Here is a 14,411-nt window from a genome sequence, read left to right on the forward strand (position 1 = left end):
AAATCAATCTAATCTATGGATTTCACATGACTGAGAATACAGATATGCATCTGTTGGTCACAGATAACTTTTTTTTTTTAAGATGGGCGTGGATCAGAACACCAGTCAGTATCCGGTGTGACCACTGTTCCCTCATGTAGCGCAATGTGCATAGATGTGATCTGGCTGATGATTATGGCCTGTGGAATGTTGTCCCGATCCTCTTCAATGGCTGTGCGAAGTTGCTGGATATTGGCGGGAACTGGAACACGCTATTGTACATGTTGATCCAGAGCATCCCAAACAGCTCAAAGGGTGAAATGTCTGGTGAGTATGCAGGCCATGAACAAGGGACATTTTCATCTTCCAGGAATTGTGTACAGATGCTGAAACTAGAGGTGATGGCGGGGGATAAATGACATGACAATGGGCCTCAGGATCTTGTCACAGCATCTCTATGCATTCAAATTGCCATCGATAACATGCAATTGTGTTCATTGTGTGTAGCTTATGCCTGCTCATACCCTAACCCCACCGCCACCATGGGGCACTCTGTTCACAACGTTGACATCAGCAAACAGCTCGCCCAGGGGGGCACTAGTGAGCAAGCCATGGAGTTGGTTATGTTTTTCCGAGCTCCTGCTGAAATTGCATTTATTTAATACTTTGTTTGAGAGTTGACCCAAAAATAACTAGGAAACACAGCCTTTGAATGACGTGCTTTACTTTGTTCAACTTTTATTTTGGTGAAATGCGTAAATGGTGCATAACCTGCAAAAGTTTAGATTCAGCGGAGTCACTGACAAAAGAGAACACTCGGCCCATTGTGGTGGCTAATTTCTGCATTACCAAATGAGGAGAGTTACAGACTTCACACACCAGTCAGAGTTATACTTAAACTACATCTTTAATGATAAGAGCTTTGCATTAGCAATGACTTTCAATGATGCACCATCGGAAAGTGACAACACAAAGTACAAAGATCTTTTATAGCCAAGATACACCCCTCTCATACTTACATGACGGACCACAGATCTTAGGAACAGTTCACAAAGGGACTTTATAATTAAGAAAGGAGTATCCCTTAGCCAGATAGCATTCGCTATAAATTATCGTTCAGTTTGGTCCCTAAGACAAGGTTCTAATCTCGTTCCTGGTACGGTATAGAACAGAACCATTAGCTCATGTTCTCTGGAATGCTCTTTAGGTTTTATCACCCAAAGACATCGTAAATCTCCTCTGTCAGTGCTATCTCATAGAGGCCCATCCTCAGTAAAACACACACACAATAGTTAACAGAATACTCTATTCTGTCAAATAAAACAACACAAGCATTATACCATAATCTTGCAATTTTCCATGACACCATGACAAGGATTTCGAGTTCTTTAACAATAACATTTTAGTCATTTAGCAGACGCTCTTATCCAGAGCGACTTACAGTAGTGAATACATACATTTCATTTCACGCATAATTTTTTTTTTGTACTGGCCACCCGTGGGAATCGAACCCACAACCCTGGCGTTGCACACACCATGCTGCCATTGCAAACACCATGCTCTACCAACTGAGCCACAGGGAGCAGCGAGAAAACAAGCAAACTGTCTCCGACACGGAACAAGGCTTGTCAACATGCTCAGATGACACGACTCTGCTACAAACCACGGTTAAGAAGCTTAAAACTGATGTGGAACAATGCATACATTTACAAGGTTATATGCAAAGATCCAATATTAAAATCATGGGGGTAGCTGAGGACCCGTGCTTAAGTTCCACTTCATTGGTCTCAAAATTATTAAAGGAAGCCCTCAAATTGGTTCAAGACATCCTTGTAGACCGCTCACATCGGGGCTCTCAAGCAAGAAAGGCTGGTGGAAAACCTTGCGACCTTGTGGCTAAACTACACTACTATCTGGATTGTTTTGATGTTCTTCGGCGTGACATAGAATTTGGTCCACTTCGATGCAACAAAGCTCTATCTTCCAAGGCTATGCCCCCAGCTGTACTCGTAACCATGCTGCTTTTAACAATGTCAAGAATCTGCTCCGTGGACGGACCAACGTTCGGTATGGTGTGGCTTTTCCTGCCCGGCTCCATATAACGGCACGAGAAAGAGTTCAAAGAACCCCATAAGGCAAATGTTCTGTGGATGAACCTATTTGGCGATTAGGGTAATGGACGAATGTGTCTACCACTGCAGACTCAGTCTCTCTTTTGTAGATACTGTAAAGCGCTGTCAGTGGCATCAGTTGATATTGTTATTATTAGGTAACATTAGTGCCTAACACCATACCCAAACCGGACGCGCTCGTGTGTCCGCGTGTGCCATCATACAAAGATTTATTTTGTCCAGCCACACCAAACATGATCACAACACACAGGTTGAAATGTCAAAACAAACTCTGAACCAATTGTATTAATTTGGGGACAGGTCGAAAAGCATTAATATTTTATGGCAATTTAGCTAGCTAGCTTGCAGTTGCTAGCTAATTTATCCTATTTAATCAAATGTATTTATATAGCCCTTCTTACATCAGCTGATATCACAAAGTGCTGTACAGAAACCCAGCCTAAAACCCCAAACAGCAAGTAATGCAGGTGTAGAAGCACGGTGGCTAGGAAAAACTCCCTAGAAAGGCCAAAACCTAGGAAGAAACCTAGAGAGGAACCAGGCTATGAGGGGTGGCCAGTCCTCTTCTGGCTGTGCCGGGTGGAGATTATAACAGCACATGGCCTAGATGTTCAAATGTTCATAAACGACCAGCATTGTCAAATAATAATAATCATAGTAGTTGTCGAGGGTGCAACAAGTCAGTAACACAGGAGTAAGTGTCAGTTGGCTTTTTCATAGCCGATCTTTGAGAGTATCTCTACCGCTCCTACTGTCTCTAGAGAGTTGAAAACAGCAGGTCTGGGACAGGTAGCACGTCCGGTGAATAGGTCAGTGTTCCAGCAGGTCTAGGACAACAGGTCTGGGACAGGTAGCACGTCCGGCGAACAAGTCAGGGTTCCATAGCTGCAGGCAGAACAGTTGGAACTGGAGCAGCAGCACGGCCAGGTGAACTGGGGACAGCAAGGAGTCATCAAGCCAGGTAGTCCTGAGGCATGGTCCTAGGGCTCAGGTTCTAGGACCATGCTGTTGCTAGCTAATTTATCTTGGGATATAAACGTTGAGCTGCTATTTTACCTGAAATGTGCAAGATCCTCTACTCCAACAATTAATCCACACATAAAACGGTCAACCGAATCGTTTCTAGTCATCTCTCCTCCTTCCAGGCTTTTTCTTCTTTGGACTTTATATGGCAATTGACATTTAACTTTCATAATAAGGTGTATTACCACAACTGACCGACCGACCTCAGTTCATCTTTCAATCACCCACGTGGGTATAACCAATGAGGAGATGGCATGTGGGTATATGCTTCTATAAACCAATGAGGAGATGGGAGAGGCAGAACTTGCACCGCGTTCAGCGTCACAAATAGAACCAACTTCTATTTTAGCGCTTGGCAACGCAGACACTCGTTGGCGCACGCGTGCAGTGTGGGTGCAATGATTGAATCAAATGTATATGTACATTTATTTTGCAACGCACGCAACGCGATCGGTGTGGTCAGCTTGTTAGCTCTGGTGAGTCAATTCTCCTTTTGTTTTAACATTTTATTTTATTACCATGAAGCTGCTCATGTTTATTGATGGTACCGTATCCAGGGTAGATAAAGCTTAGTTAAAGATGTTGCTGCAAGATGTGATTTATAAAATGCTTTATACTTTCTTTTAAAACAACCTAGTTTTGGGTTGCAAATAAGTATTTCTTATTTATTTATTATGCGCAACTTGTTTTAAATCCTTCACTATTTCAGTAGGGCTCTCTACTCGATAGGTCTAGTTTTCCCCACTACAAGCACATTGTGTGTGGATATCTTTGTGTGGGGATTAGCGGTTACCTTGTTCTATTAGGTGACCTGGGTGGGATTTCTTTTTCATACCAGACTTCAGAGTATTGTTTGTTTATGTTTTTTATTTGAACTTTTGGGTTTTTTATTTGCTATTTTTTGCTATTTTTTTAATGGATCAGTTATTGTAATCTGGCATCTATCCTTTCCCTCACAGACTTTACATGGCTAGGCCTAATATCATGAGAGGGACAGCTGGTTGCTCTGTCACTTTTGCTAGCTGAAATTTTACATCTTTAAATCACCCAGTGAAACGTGAAAGGGTTCTTTCTCATTTAAATCACCTACAGTAGATATTGCCGTTCTTCATGAGACACATCTCCGCACTTTCGACCACTCTCGTTTAAAAGGAGGATGGATCGGTCAATCATATCATTCCAATTTTCATTCTAAAACTATAGTGGCAGCCATTTTAATTAGTGAAAACATACCGTTCACAATGTCAAGTGTAGAGGCAGACTCAGCAGGCCGTTTCATTATTGTAGTAGGAAGACTGTATAATACACCTGTTATCTTGGCTAACATTTATGCACCAAATTGGGATAACATTCTTCACAAATGTATTTTCTCGATTACCAAATATGGACACACACCATCTAATACTAGGTGGTGAAATGAATTGTGTACTGTCGCCCAATCTGGATCGTAGCTCTCCTAAGGTATCATCTTCATCAAAGACAGTATCCACAATTCAGCTAATTTCTTAAGACATATAGCATATCTGATGTGTGGCATTTCCACAATCCCACAGCTAGGGAGTATTCTTTTTTCAAGGCCATATTTTTTTTTTAAGACCATCTCATGTATAGACTACTTTTTCCTAGACAATAGATTGCTGCCACTGATTACCAAGCTATAGTCTTTTCGGATCATTCTCCTTTTACTATTGTTAGGTTCTGACAAACAGAGTGAAAAACTAACAGACAACTAGTCAAAGCTCATACCAAGTTTATTCACCCACTGGGTCAAACAGCTGCAAACACAAAAACAAGTTTCCACCAGCACAAGTATTTATACCACCTTATGCGGAGTTTCCTCCTTTTCTCTAAACACTACATCTTTGTTGCTAGGCAGGAAGTTAAGTAATGTGGGTAATAAACTGTGCCTTCTCCCTTCATGTGACCTGACCTGACCTCGGCCCACATGCCTCACTAATCCACAGCTTTTCACCCTTATCAGTGACCACAACCATGTGATTGTCTTTTCCCTTACTTAGTAACTTTCCAGGCCCCTACTTCTTATCCACCCTCCATTAACCCCATCATATACATTGCTACTCCTTATAACCATTAACTTCTGGTGTAGCAAGTATTTCAAATTACAACCCAACACTATTAAACTACTTATACCAAATACACAGCCAATTATCATAACATTTAAAACTATAAAAATATATACAAAAATAAAAATCATAAATATCAAAAAGTAACAAAGCCAAAATAGAAACATATTGTACTATATAAATACAATAAAAAACAGAATTGAATTATTACACTATTACCCTATTGCTAACAAAAAACACGCAAATAAAACTAAAGTGTACAAATACAGAAATAGAATAACACACTTACAGTTGAAGTTGGAAGTTTACATACACCTAAGCCAAATACATTTAAACTATGTTTTTCACAATTCCTGATGTTTAATCCTAGTAAAAATTCCCCGTTTTAGGTCAGTTAGAATCACCACTTTATTTTAAGAATGTGAAATGTCAGAATAATAGTAGAGAATGATTTATTCCAGCTTTTATTTCTTTGATCACATTCCCAGTGGGTCAGAAGTGTACATACACTCAATTAGTATTTGATAGCATTGCCTTTAAATTGTTTAACTTGGGTCAAACGTTTTGGGTAGCCTTCCACAAGCTTCCTACAATAAATTGGGTGAATTTTGGCCCATTCCTCCTGACAGAGCTGGTGTAACTGAGTCAGGTTTGTGGGCCTCCTTGCTCGCACACGCTTTTTCAGTTCTGCCCACACATTTTCTATAGGATTGAGGTCAGGGCTTTGTGTTGGCCAATCCAATACCTTGACTTTGTTGTCATTAAGCCATTTTGCCACAACTTTGGAAGTATGCTTGGGGTCATTGTCCATTTGGAAGACCCATTTGCGGCCAAGCTTCAACTTCCTGACTGCTGTCTTGAGATGTTGCTTCAATATATCCACATAATTTTCCTGCCTCATGATGCCATCTATTTTGTGAAGTACACAGTCCCTCCTGCAGCAAAGCACCCCCACAACATAATGCTGCCACACCCTGCTACATGGTTGGGATGGTGTTCTTCGGCTTGCAAGCCTCCCCCTTTTTCCTCCAAACATAACGATGGTCATTATGGCCAAACTGTTCTATTTTTCTTTCATCAGACCAGAGGATATTTCTCCAAAAAGTACAATCTTTGTCCCCATGTGCAGTTGCAAACCGTAGTGTGGCTTTTTTCTGGTGGTTTTGGAACAGTGGCTGCTTCCTTGCTGTGCGGCCTTTCAGGTTATGTCGATATATGACTTGTTTTACTGTGGATATAGATACTTTTGTACCTGTTTCCTCCAGCATCTTCACAAGGTCCTTTGCTGTTGTTCTGGGATTGATTTGCACTTTTTGCACCAAAGTACCTTCATCTCTAGGAGACAGAACGCATCTCCTTCCTGAGCGGTATGATGGCTGCATGGTCCCATGGTGTTTATACTTGCATACAATTTTTTTGTACAGATAAAAGTGGTACCTTCAGGTGTTTGGAAATGTCTCCCAAGGATGAACCAGACTTGTGGAAGTCTACCACTTTTTTGCTGAGCTCTTGGTGTCAATTAGCCTAGTTAATTGTTCTTCAATTACTTGCCTAGTTAAATAAAGGAAAAAAATTATAAAAAATCAGAAGCTTCTAAAGCCAAGACATAATTTTCTGGAATTTTCCAAGCTGTTTAAAGGCACAGTCATCTTAGTGTATGTCAACTTCTGACCCACTGGAATTGTGATACAGTGAATTATAAGTGAAATAATCTGTCTGTAAACAATTGTTGGAAAAATGACTTGTGTCCTGCACAAAGTAGATGTCCTAACCAACTTGCCAAAACTATAGTTTGTTAACAAGGAATTTGTGGAGTGGTTGAAAATCGAGTTTTAATGACTCCAACCTAAGTGTATGTAAACTATCGACTTCAACTGTACATACCCAGTAATAATAAATGTAGCATTGTACCTACAATATGGAAACTTAAAGCTTTGCAAAAGGGAAATTATTTATTTTGTTTATGGTATGCAGGGATGTTCGCATAAATACATGTGCATGTACCCCCCCCCCCCCACACACAAACACACGTGCACACAAACACACCTGAAGAATCCTGCTGTGGAGAAGTGGAAGCAAATGGGTCTTCATCCTCAGGCTCAGACAACATTTGTGAAGTCACCTGTGTGGCTGAGGAGATGGATGACTCCTCATCCTGAGGCTCCGAGATCATTTCTGAAGAGGCCTGTGTGGCTGAGGAGATGGATGGCTCCTCATCCTGAGGCTCCGAGATCATTTCTGAAGAGGCCTGTATGGCTGAGGAGGTGGAAGGCTCCTCATCCTGAGGCTCCGAGATCATTTCTGAAGAGGCCTGTGTGGCTGAGGAGGTAGATGGCTTCTCATCCTGGCCAGTGCCAGAGGGTGCTCCAAAGTATTTCAGAAGTGCCCCTGAATTTGCATTGAAATACAGTATATGAGTCTGACACCCTAAATACATTTGTTGCACAATTAAATATACATGTCATGTCAACCAAATGAACCATACAACCTCCTTAGCTAATTCTAGGCATAAGACACCCCAAAAGCCTCAATATATCACAAAAGATACAAAATATCAGCCTAATATAGACATATTTGAAGTTAGCCTACAGCATTTGTTAACCAAGTTAACCAAATCAATAATGTGCTAGTTAGGTTGTAATCGTTTTGCTGCAGGCTACTCACATTATCATGATGAAACTGTGTGAAATTATATCCAATGTTCTGTAAGCTAGTTGGACAGAAAAGGGAATATTGTCGCCATATGTGTAATAGCAATGCTAGCAACATAGGCTAACAAACACAAGTGTTATACTAGCCTATTTCATTACATGCGTAATATTATACTCATAAAGAGATGACATTGGTGCATACCTTTTATCTTTGGTGCGTTTCTCCTCTTCTTCTTTCCTCTTTTTCCTAAACTGGGCACCTGATGGCTTAGACCTTTTCTTATCCATGTGTGATGACTTGGCACTCGAGCATCAATACATTACCCATCCCCCAACACTGTCAACCAAGAGTCAAGACTAAGGCAATTACTAATTGCTGCAGGTCAGGGCGTGACACATACATTCTCTCATTATCAGACCGGGTGTTTCATATCTGGTCTGGAAAAGGGATCTCCTCACTGAACGACTTGTACATTGATATGGATTTGACATATTTTTAGCATTTAGTACAAAAGTTCAATATTCCTAGATCCCATTTCTTTAGATACCTGCAATTGCGTAGTTTTGTATTTTCATACACTAGTCACTTCCCATCAAACCCACCTACCTCCCTTCTAGATTATATTTTTAAAGTGAACCCTTATTTCAATGCTTGAACTATGAGAAGAACCAATGGGAAGAGGATTTAGGTGAACAACTTTCAGATGAAACTTGGCAGAGTATGCTTCAGATAATACCTTCTTCATCTATGTCTAAGACATGCTGTAATTCAATTTAAAATAGTTCATCGGCTGCATTGGTCAAAGGCAACATTATCCAAGATTAGACCAGAAATAGATCCCACTTGTGACCGATATAAGCAGGCTCTTGCTACTTTATTACATGTTTATTTACATGTTTTTGTGCACAACATTTTAGAGAAATAAGCTATTTGTGCATTTGAAATTTGTGTTTTTTTTTTATTTCAGCTCATGAAACATGGGACCAATATAAAATATAAAGGACAGATTTCCACCAGTCTAATGTCCATTGCTCATGTTTCTTGGCCCTAGCAAGTCTCTTCTTCTTATTGGTGTCATTTAGTAGTGGTTTCTTTGCAGCAATTTGACCATGAAGGCCTGACTCATGCAAGTCTCCTCTGAACAGTTGATGTTGAGATGTGTCTGTTACTTGAACTCTGTGAAGCATTTATTTGGTCTGCAATCTGAGGTGTAGTTAACTCTAATGAACTTAACCTCTGCAACAGAGGTAACTCTGGGTCTTCCTTTCCTGTGGCGGTCATCATGAGAGCCAGATTCATCATAACGCTTGATGGTTTTTGCAACTGCATTTGAAGAAACTTTAAAACTATTTGCAATTTTCCAGATTGACTGACCTTCATGTCTTCAAGTAATGATGGGTTGTAATTTCTCTGTGCTTATTTGAGCTGTTCTTGCCATGATATTGACTTGGTCTTTTACCAAATAGGGCTATCTTCTGTATACCACCCCTACCTGCCTACATGTGTTAATTGGTTGAGAGAATGCCAAAAGTGTGAAAAGCTGCCATCAAGGCAAAGGGTGGCTACTTTGAAGAATCTCCAATTTAAAATATATTTAACACTTTTTTGGTTACTACGTCATTCCGTATGTGTTATTTCATAGTGTTGATGTATTCACTATTATTATAATAATAATTATTATTATTATTATTATGTGTCCAAACTTTTGACTGGTACTGTATCTTCCAAAAATCATTTGAAACAATGTGAAGTAGGTCAAAACTGTCAGCGCATTGGCTTCAAAACAGCGGCCCCTGTGGAAGGTTGACATTTATTGTCATGAATCTTTCCCTGGAGGCAGAACTGAGTGATTTCCACTAGATAGTCCAGCAGCAAAGTCAAAATTGGCTTTATCGTAAAAATTTATGAAAACAAAAATGTGCTTTTTGGTTTAATTTAAGGTTAGGGATAGGCAGGTTTAAAATAAGATTATATTACTTTGTGGCTGTGCCAGCTAGTGACCATTGGTCTCAATCATAGTGTCCTAGTGTATGTACAGGGTCTTGCACAGGCTCTTACTTTATGTGTATACTACTAAATGTTTAACCTGGTCCCAGATCTGTTTCTGCATTGGCATGACGACGAGCATAGGAGTTCGATATACAGCACAAAAAGGCCTTGGACCAGTCTACTGTTATGCGTAACAGGCTCTTGTGGGTCAGTCATTGATTAGCCATGTCATCAGTGACTTCCAGCCTTAGAGACTCCTTGAAATCTGACTAGGCTCTTTTTTTTCTACTTTTAGGTGCACTTCAGATGGAATCTCTAAAGGAGCTTGGTTGAACCGTTCCAGCATCATCTTCGCAGGGAATGACAAGTGGTCCGTGGACCCCCGTGTGTCCATCGTATCGAGTGGGGGGGAGTACAGCCTGCAGATACAGAAAGTGGACGTGACTGACGACGGCTTGTATACCTGCTCTGTTCAGAGTGAGCGCAATCCAAAGCCAAAGCACCTTCATCTAGTCGTTAAAGGTATCTGACTTTTTAACATATCATGGGTGGTGTGCACTGCATCACACTGCGTTTTTTTAAATAATTGAGTGGGGTCTGGAATTATTACATCCCTTCATAAAGATGAGCAAAAAAGACTGTATAAAATAAATAATACATACCGAAGCCTAATACCGAAGCCTAATATATTGACATATATTTCAAATGCATACGGTATGTACTCATATTTTAAATAAATAGATCTAAATACATTTATTATTTAAATATGTCCATATACAATATGTCACATATATTTCATAAATATATTCATAGTGATGTCGAGAGTTCCAGGCGAGAGTATCTGCTGGCTTTGCGTTTGACTGTCGCTTCTTCCTGGTACCTGTTTAGTAACAGTGTTGATTGTTTATTCATTAACTTTGATTTGATAGTGCTTTGTCTGTTTTTCGGTAAGTCTCTGTTTTTGTCAACTTTTCTGCTCTTTATTCATGTTTTTGTTTAGTCTGATGTATTGTTTTCACTGCTGTTTTTTGTTTTTCTTTTCATTCATACAATTGTAAAGTAACTTTGGGTCCTTGAAAAGTGCTATATAATAAGTCCTATGTATTATTATTATTATTATTTACATATTTGATTTTGGCTGTTTTTATATGATATGTTTATATTTTTGACAGAAGCCCAGCTAGTTTGTACAGTGGTTGCTCCACTAAAAGTTTTGCAATTATGCTGCGATACTTAGAGGTAATTTGTGGTTCAGTACGGTACCCTGTGTCACCACTTCATTGCTCCAGACCAGCACAAGGGGGAGATAGAGCACTGATTATGCTTTTGGGTCCTACTGTGTCTCTAACTGACAATGAATTGGTGACATAAACCTAAATAGAAACGGATAATTCTGCATGACTTCAGGATTACTTACTAAAACTGTTGTTACACTAAGGTTTTTATTATTTTATTTTGTTAGGATTATTTTGCTCTTATGTAGTACTGTAAGCCACTCCCGACCGGTCATCTTGTACAGCGCCTGAGTGGCGCAACAGTCTAAGACACTGCATAGCAGTGCAAGCTGTGTTGCTACAGATGCTGGTTCAATACCTGTGCTGGCCTTGACTGTAAGACCCATGAGATGACTGTTGGTTTTTGGTTTCTCTCCCTCTAAAAACAGGAATTAATTCTAAATAACAAACTGGCTTTATTTACAAATTAGTAACAATGTCTCACCCCATGTTCAAGAATGGGCTTTTTCTCGTTCTTTTTACGTTATTTGAAAACTAAATATCCAAAATATTGTTATTTTTTAAGCAAAGCGATTATTATTATAAATCTAGAATTATATGAAAGTCCCTTGGATATTCGTACAGATATATTATTAACCCTGTTTTTAGCAGGACAATATATTTTGGCCATATTGGTCTTGGCTTCTGAGTGGCGCACAATGGGATTGCCTTGCAGTTCTCCAGCTGTATCCACTGAAAGCGCGCAAGGTTCAAGGCACGAGGGTAGGAGGCACGGGATGGGCCGCAGAGCCGAGCACAGGACACATATTCTTAGCTAAATAGCCCAGTACTGTGTAGCCTACACCCGACCGTCACGTTGTACAGTGCCATCATTTTCGTTCCATCCTAACAGAAACCCAGAGGGTTTTTCATTTTTCTTAGAATATAAACACCCTAATATTAATCAAATTAATCCCAAACTCTAAAAGTAATTGTGACATTGTGATTACAATAAAGAATGTAAACAAGATGCTTTGTTTTTATTTGCAGTGGTGATGGACAGCTGGTGGCATTTTGAAAACAGGTTTTCAAGCACATGTAGCCTGATTAGCAGGACAATAGACTCTTTATAGCCTGGCTACTGTAGGTGTATTCAATGCTTAAGTACTCTGAAGTGTTACATTTCTAACTCAAAACAGCGGTACAGTATTTCTTCATCAACATCTTTATGCTTTTGTTAATAAAATAACTAGAAAGAAGACATTCAAAATGCAGATGGTTATTAAAACTACATTTTAGTTGCACTTCCACCCAGCTCGACAACCATGGGTAAAACCTTGCTGAGAAGATCAATGTATTTGTTGCATTGTAGTATTGTCAATTTCTCTAGCCAAAACGTCTTGATGGCCTCAAAAGTTTGGACACACCTACTCATTCCAGAGTTTTCTTTATTTGTACTATTTTCTACATTCTACATACATCACAACTATGAAATAACACATATGGAATCAGTTAAGAACAAATTCTTATTTACAAGGACAGCCTACTCATTCCTCCCTGTCGGGGAATTGAACCCCGATCTCCCACATGCCCGCAAAACACGGGGATTCTTTAGCTAAATAGCCCAGAACTGTAGCCTACTCCCGACCGTCACAAAACCCTAATTCTTGGAATAGAAACACCATAATATTAAGCAAATTAATTAAGCAAAATTTCTTAAAACCAATCCCATATACTATGCTCTTACTAAAAAAGGTTTTAAATGATCTAGTACAGCCACTATTAAAGGCTATCAAGTACTTCTCAAAGATGCCCTCTGCTTGTCAAACTAGCACTAATTAGCATTAATGGTACCAGTGGTTGGCACTTAAATAACGTGCCATAGAATTCTGCGGCACCATGCAAGGTATGCTGCAGTACACTGCAACTTTTAAAGGACGAACCACCGTAGTTTCAAATGGAGGTCGCTAGGAAATGTTTTCAATGCTACAGGAGCTGTGTTTATTTTGCTCTATTCTGGGACAATGTGTTCAGTCTGGACTTTCAATGTAGCAACTGTTTGCTTGCAGAGGACTACAGGGGCGAAGTGGCTACTCTTAGAAAACTAGTAGCGGACTTACACAAGCTACTGGGGAATCCACGTCCGCCTACTTTCTCTTTCTCTTCTACTCCAGAAGCTGGACAATGCTCTGGCCTGGTGGGAGTGTTGCCACCATGTCGTCTCTCCACAGCCGACTTACCAGTGCTCTGCAGGGATCCCACTGCGAAGGGGTCTCCCCCTTCCCTGGAGAATGGAGTTAGTAGTAGGATGCTTCTGGATGACTTAGTGGATGTTCCTATTCTTGACCTTACCAACCAGCCATGGAGGCACGTCTCTCGTCGTGGAAGTCAACAGCGGCGGCCTTTGGCAATAGTGGCATCCTTGGTGGTGGGAAGCCCGGACCGGATACAGACTTCAAACAGCTTCGCCACCTTGGATCCAGGGGTTCTAGCGCCTTAATCCCTGCATGGTTTTGTTTCGATATCAGATCCAGAGGTACCTGCCTATGCCTTTGTCCCCAGTTCTGTCTCTACATTGAAGCATTGACTGATCAAATCAAGCTCCTCAAAGGTATTTACTCCCATTAAATATATCATTCTGCCACAGCTTCCCATGTTGATAGGGGTATTCAAAATAGTAATTCTGTGGCTGTTAATTTAATTTCCATCGATAGCTCTGTTAGCTCCCATAAGGAACCCACAACGCACGCGCCCCAGTCTCATTGTTCTCAGATCGACCACTATCCAAATGCGCTACTGTTTTTCAGCCATGGCCTGCAAAGTCACCATTCAACGTTCTGGCGCCTTCTGAGAGCCTATGGGAGCGTTAGAAAATGTCACGTTATGCCAGAGATCCCCTGTTTTGGATAGAGATGATCAAGAAGGCCAAGAAATAGTCAGAGAGAGCGCTTCCTGTTTGGAATCTTCTCAGGTTTTGGCCTGCCAAATGAGTTCTGTTATACTCACAGACACCATTCAAACAGTTTTAGAAACTTTAGGGTGTTTTCTATCCAAATCAAACAATTATATGCATATTCTAGTTACTGGGCAGGAGTAGTAACCAGATTAAATCGGGTACATTTTTTATCCGGCCGTGCAAATACTGCCCCTTATCCCCAACAGGTTAACGTAAGTACTCAGACCCTTTGCTATGACTCTCAAAATTGAGCTCAAGTGCATCCTGTTTCCATTGATCATCCTTGAGAGGTTTCTACAACTTGATTGGAGTCCAACTGTGGTAAATTCAATTGATTGGACATGATCTGGAAAGGCACACACCTGTCTATATAAAGGTCTCA

The 14,411-nt window shown here is 40.3% G+C and overlaps 1 protein-coding gene across 3 annotated transcripts in view; it reads left to right on the plus strand.

Annotated features, from left to right (window-relative positions):
- negr1 (neuronal growth regulator 1) overlaps positions 1 to 14,411 on the plus strand; it is a 399,034-nt gene that overhangs the window by 133,058 nt on the left and 251,565 nt on the right. For all 3 annotated transcript variants that reach the window (XM_029706299.1, XM_029706300.1, XM_029706301.1), the window contains exon 2: positions 10,155 to 10,381. In XM_029706299.1, the coding sequence (XP_029562159.1) occupies positions 10,155 to 10,381 (227 nt within the window). The remainder of the gene's footprint in view (positions 1 to 10,154; positions 10,382 to 14,411) is intronic.

Source organism: Salmo trutta, chromosome 22 (genome assembly GCF_901001165.1).
Source record: "Salmo trutta chromosome 22, fSalTru1.1, whole genome shotgun sequence".
Classification (NCBI taxonomy): Eukaryota; Metazoa; Chordata; class Actinopteri; order Salmoniformes; family Salmonidae; genus Salmo; species Salmo trutta.